This window comes from Ruditapes philippinarum, unplaced genomic scaffold (assembly GCF_026571515.1).
Source record: "Ruditapes philippinarum isolate M1 unplaced genomic scaffold, ASM2657151v2 ctg4952_1_1_1_1, whole genome shotgun sequence".
NCBI classification, from domain to species: domain Eukaryota; kingdom Metazoa; phylum Mollusca; class Bivalvia; order Venerida; family Veneridae; genus Ruditapes; species Ruditapes philippinarum.
Window position 1 is genome coordinate 2,215 of NW_026860895.1, and position 6,373 is coordinate 8,587.

Below are 6,373 nucleotides of genomic sequence, written 5' to 3' on the forward strand. Positions count from 1 at the left end.
ATATGCTATACGAAGAACAAGATAGACATCCTAGAGAAATCATCAATAAATCGAGAATTGTCAACATTTGGAGCATTTTTTTCTGCAAATTATACCGTTAAAAATAATTTTATATGTTTCGATCATTTAATTCAACTCCAATACAAATAACAAATGGTTAAACTTGATTGAAGAATTTCTTGTTGTTGTTGAAGAAGTAAAAATAATAGAACAAAATTTGAATGAACGTGGCGACGAAAAAAAAATAAGAAAAACATAATCCCTAAAGAAAGCCCTACACGGCAAAATTGAAAATATTGCAGGCTTAGTTTGATTGAGCCTGTTCATGTACAGTACTGGAAAGTGTAAGTTACCGTCCACGACCGAAACTATGGTTTAAGCAGAATTCAACATTTTAACACGAAATTGGAGAAATTTTGAAATTAGAAACGTAAAGTCTTATTTTTTTTTCAGTTCAAGAAGTGATTTAACTGGGCAGAAAAGAAAGTCATGGCTGAAGGTGGCCCAGAGGTAAACATTTCATAAATTTTATTTAATAATACATACAATTATTTGAGTAATCAACCATATACAGATTCGCATTTTAATTCAATTATATATTCAAATGTATCACACTAATGGTGGTCACTTATTTCAGGATTCAAAATTTTTGGAAATAACAGGAAAGGCTGCATCAAAGACTCTAAAGAAGAAGTCCAAAAACAAAACCACATATAAAACTTCAAATGACCATGAAAGTTTACTGCAGGAAGTAAAGCAAACTATCGAAATAATTTGCAATCGTGATATGGAAATCGACGATCGCAAGAAACTAACCGATGATGTTCGCAAGAAAATAACAGAAAGAGCTTCAGAACTCCTTTCCCTCCAATCAGATGTAATTGAATGTTTAGAGAAGAAAATACAAGAATTAAAAGCGAAAATAAGAACGCTAGAGAAAAGTGAACAAGAGTTGAAAAAGCAGTTGATAAAGGCGCAAAATGATGGTAAAAATGGATCTGTGGATGACCAGGAAGATTTTGAAAAACTAAGGGAACAGATAGATGAATTAAAAAATACAATAGCGGAAAAGGATAGAGAACTACAAAAAACTGAAGAAATAAAATTGAATTTGTCTGCTCATTTTGACAGAATTACGAAGGAAATGGCAATTATGAAACATGATCTTTCAAAAAAGCACGAAGAAGATATGGCAGCCATGCAAACAGAACTAACGAAACAAAATGAAGAAGTACTTGAACAGGTTAAACGATTAGAGAACATGCTTAGTAATATTTCAAAACATATATCCCAAGAAGATCATGGTCAGGATAAAGGTAGAGGTAGTCAACAAAACAAACCAACAAATGCTAAACCATCAGGACAACAACGACCGACAAAATCTGGACCCAAACCTAAATGGAGAAGTAATTTCAAAAAAAGCGATTAATCTGATTTGGCATTGAAGTTAATTGTTTATATCTTCTTTAACGTTCATGTACAAATATAATTACATGCTGTTATCTTACTTGTTATCTCATTTTTTTTTTAAAATGAGAACCAGTTAATTTAAGGTTAAGCTTCTATTCGAATCATTTTGCATTAAGTCTATCTTACTCGACTGTAAGATTGTAAATACATGATATTAAGCCTGTACATACTTGATGAATTTGTTGATTATAGTTAATGATTTTAGTTTGCATATATTTGTTTCTTGAATAGTGTTTTTTATTAGTGTTGTTTGATATGGATTTGCATTCTATTAGAATTTCTATACTTGCATGCTCCCATTATTTCAATTGACATTGCAAATGCAGTCATAACCTTTACGGTCTGCGTCAATGTGTGATTATGAGGGCACGCACATCAACGATTTTCAATAAAAAAGTGTAAGTATATCTGTTGTTTTTGTTTTATGATTATTTTCTTATATTGTCTGTAAGATAGGAAAGGAAATAAATATTCCGAGACTGCAATCAAATTATATATTTATTATCATTAAATTATTAGCTTACAAGCACTACGATTTTGTCTGTTGCTTCGTAGTTGGGCATGTGATACATATAACCATAAATAGATTAAACTGTACCAGGTATGCAATAATTATAATCATTATTATATGATCTAAATATAGCTGCAATCTCATAGTCCAAACAGAAGTCAACAGAACTATTTATAAAATCATATTTACTGGATGCAGGTTTACTGGATGCAGTATCATATTCACTAGCTATATATATAGATTTCCCCAATCTAAAAATAGATTGAGACACTTATTCAATGTTTATATATTGTAGACTTTTAATTTTGCTTGCGCATAAAAATAAGGCAACCGTTGTGTTTTGAATTTCCTTATAAGGCCTTTCTTTTTGTGTGTGTTTTAAATCTTTGCCTATCCATATAATGAAACAATTATTGACTAGTGAGTCATTAAATATGATACGCTATCGCCTCGGTCACTATGTCATCTGCCGGTGAATATCACATCATATTCAATGGCTCATTAGTCAATAATTGTATATTATTGTATACCTGGTACAGTTTGATCTACTTATGACTATATGTATTACATGTCCAACTACTAAGCAACAGAAAAAATCGAAGTGCTTGAAAACTTATAATGTAATGCGCAAGAATGCCACAGCATAACCTAGGGTAACACATTACAACTACACTATATGTAAAGATGTCATATCAATTTGGTCTCTAGTGCATTGTTTTCGCATATTTGCATGTTCTCTATATATTTAACCAAAGAAAAATGCAGTTAGATGTTGACACAAAGGTTATGGGAGAGCTTTGGCTTAAATAGTTCGGATGTTAATAGAATAGAGCGACTTAAGGCAAGGTCATTATAACCTGTTCAGTTTAACTTTAATTAGATACATCTTAACAAATTAAGTAGGTAGGACATGAAACGTAAACAATGCCTGAAAAACGACAGGATAACTAATTTAAAAAACAAAACAAAAAGAAAACGACCAGAACCATAAAATACCAATGATAAGTGCTTAATCTTGATCTTGCAAATATTTTAATAACATTCTAAAACTGAAATGAAAAAATGTATACAGCGTAGATGTTTGCATTTAAATGAAAAAAAACATAAAAAAAACAACAATATAAAACTTTAGAAGTGAGCTTTAACTATATTTTAAAAGGCAATATTCGATGACCGGGCTCCTAAATAAAGTAAGTAGCTGGTAAAAGTGCAAGGATAAAAAAATACAAAATTTGCAACAGGGTTAAAGATCCTCTATGCTGTAAGAAATGATATTATTATATACGGTTAACAGAAATTAATACACTTTCAGCGGTTTCCTTCCTACATAACTTTTCTACATTCAAACATTAGCTATTCGTTGATTATGTACCAACATAGTATTTATTTGGTTTTTTTAAATTTTATACCTAGTTTGTGGACTTTGGTTCGTTTAATTTGTCTAGAACCAATTTCTGTGATCTAAGTCTTTGACATAAAGACCTCTATACAAGGAATTTAAAAAGAAGTAAAAGAAAGGTCGACAAAAGACTCTCTGTCGTCGACTACCTAAAACCGCAATTTGATGATTAAAATTAAGCCTACATGAATCTTTGATTTCAAGCATGAAATTTGTTGATGAATGTCATACATCTGTTTCAATAATACGTTTAAATAAAGACATTAATCCTTAACAAATCTTTATCTGAAACGGCCATTTACACTTACCTTCTCGTTCATTGGTAGTGAGTAGTATTTCATAAATTTTATTTGCGAATCAAATAATCACAGCCATTTAGTTTACTTTAAATCTTGAATTGCTTTGCATTTAAAATGCCATACAAAGTAGTATATGCTCATACATATATATATATATATACAATTTAAATTATACAATTAGTTTTAACTTAAAACTAAAAATATTTAAGTTTACTTTTCAGAAATGATTCTCAATCTGATTGCTTTCAGAACTACTAGTATTTAGAAATAAATAGATAACAAGTTTTACATATGGTCTCATAAGAGCCTATAAGTCAGAGTGTTAAATTTCATTGCATGTATATGGGGTGGCGTTGGTAAGATGCTTTTGAATTTAACCTTAGACATTATTCAATTTCATTATAAAAGATTACTTTCTTTGATAAACATTTTGTACACAGTCATGGCAACGAATTATCTTTGTATTGCAACATGTCAACATTTCTCTTTGCATCTCATCGTTATAGAAAAAGTAAATTTCCTGCAATTGGTCTAAGCCTTGGCTTTTGAATAGTTACAAATACTAATAAAAATGTACTTAATAATAATTTAGTTTGGCTTGAAGTTAAATACATTAAAGATATTCTAGTGAAGTTTGAATACTTACATACATAAAATATTAGTACTTTCATACGCCGATTAGAAATTCTACTTTATATCACCTACAACTTCCGTTTATATATTCATTGGTTTGAATGTTATAATGTTGGTATAATGTTTTGCAAAATAAAAATGTAAAACAAAAAGTTTGACCCTTAACCATTTATATTATCAGACGTTCAAAAAATACTCTCGTCTTTAATGCAAATTTTTTTATAACTTGAATAAATAAAATAGAACTTAAATTGATTTTCGTGTTATTTTAGTTGTGTTCCTCAAGCGGTGAACCGCTCTCATAGTTTTCTACTAAATACATTTAGCGCATATAACGTTATAAAACTAATATTTTCTTGAAAATTACCATGATTTGAATGTATAGTAGGTTCTTGATATAGGTATATTAGTTATTTATTTTGGAAAAAAAACTTACTTCTTTCATTTGTCTTATTCTTTCGTTCAATGGTATATACGTAAGGTTAGCTTCACATCTATCTTCAAGCCTAGCCCCACGAGGTTTTATTACAAACATTGAATTATTCTTTAGTGTATTGAAGCCATCAGTTTGCAGAATACACTGCTTCGAATTAGAAACTTGTGTGGCTACATTGATTTCATACAAGAATTACAATTTACAATTAAGTGTTAATTAAAAAAGCAAGGTTATATTTTTATACAAACGTCATCATTTTTTCCTTCAAAATTATTATAATATTCGGTACATTTATATACGACTGTGGCACACATGTCAACGTTCTTACTTTGTTTGCCTCATATGAAAGTCGTGTGTTTAGAAAATGTCTCATTGTCCTAAACTGCTTTGTTCATTTGAGTTTAGAAAAATAAGACAAAGACATAAAGTTGATAAAGCTGCTATGGAGGCATATATCTTATATCAGTTAGTGTAATGATAATCGTGTTGTTTTGGATTTCGTTTTTATATTGATTAAAAGACCATAACTTGACAAATACACAAGGCTGCTCCATCAGCTGCTTGCTACATGTTAACCACTAGTTTTATGTAATCCAGTAGGTTGTTATTTAATGCTGTAATCGTTTACTGTCGTACTTATTTCTTTTTTTAATGATTGGTTAGGGAAGTGATTAACTCTCTACTTAAAGCGCTATATTTCCATCATTTATAAGTCTGTTTATGGAATTAGAACATGGAAAACCACTTACGTTGTGCAGTATGTAAAAATTCTTTGTTTTAAATTTGAACATGTGTGACTCATTGTTTTTAGATAGTCCTAAAATAATGCGTTCAACAAATCATTTATATTTGGTCTAACATTATTAAATTTTCAATTCAAATGTGAAGGGTATATGAATTAAACACCACTTTACACGAATTAATCACATTGAACGAGTTTTGTAATCTATAACATCTTATGATGTTATATGTTTGTTTTGGGTTTTACGTCACATCGACGACACAGTATAGGTCATATCGCGACGTTCCAGCTTTACTGGTAGAGGAAGACCTCAGGTGCCCTTCAGTGCATTATTTCAGGCACGAACGGGCACTTGAGCAGAACCACCGACGTTCTGTAAGATAGCTGGATAGCTTCCTCACATGAAATAATCCAAAGTTCCTGTCGGGATTCGAACCCGAAGCGGTGAGGGGCAAGTGGTTTGAAGTCAACAGCCTTATGTTATATAATGAATTGAACACCTCTCGTACAAATTATGCATTTTATAGAATAGATAGTTTTTTGAATTTCAAACATTTGCAATCAATTCAAAAGAAGGAGGACACATGGGTGAAAGAAGATATTGTTCCAATTATTTCACACAATCACAAGGTTAGACCTCTAAGTGTCAATGATCGTATAAGACAATGCATTTACATATAGATATTCACTAAATAGAAAATTGATTACTTTCCATTGTTCAATACACTTCCTCAAATTTCAATAAATCATTTTATCAAGCGAACGGTTAGTTATAAGAAAGGTTTAATATCAAAGGTAAGTTATAACTGTTTTGTCAAAATATTAAGCCTATAAGAGAAACTTATAAATTTCATTTTGATAACACCATGTGTATCGTGTGAGC

At 30.4% G+C, this 6,373-nt stretch overlaps 1 protein-coding gene across 1 annotated transcript; it reads left to right on the forward strand.

The window, feature by feature from the left end:
• Positions 1-451: 451 nt before the first annotated feature.
• LOC132713788 (centrosomal protein of 63 kDa-like) lies at positions 452-1,845 on the forward strand. Its single transcript, XM_060696464.1, has 2 exons — positions 452-510; positions 638-1,845. The coding sequence occupies exons 1-2, from the start codon at positions 490-492 to the stop codon at positions 1,427-1,429; spliced, it is 813 nt and encodes a 270-aa protein (XP_060552447.1). The 5' UTR covers positions 452-489; the 3' UTR covers positions 1,430-1,845.
• The last annotated feature ends 4,528 nt before the right edge of the window (positions 1,846-6,373 follow it).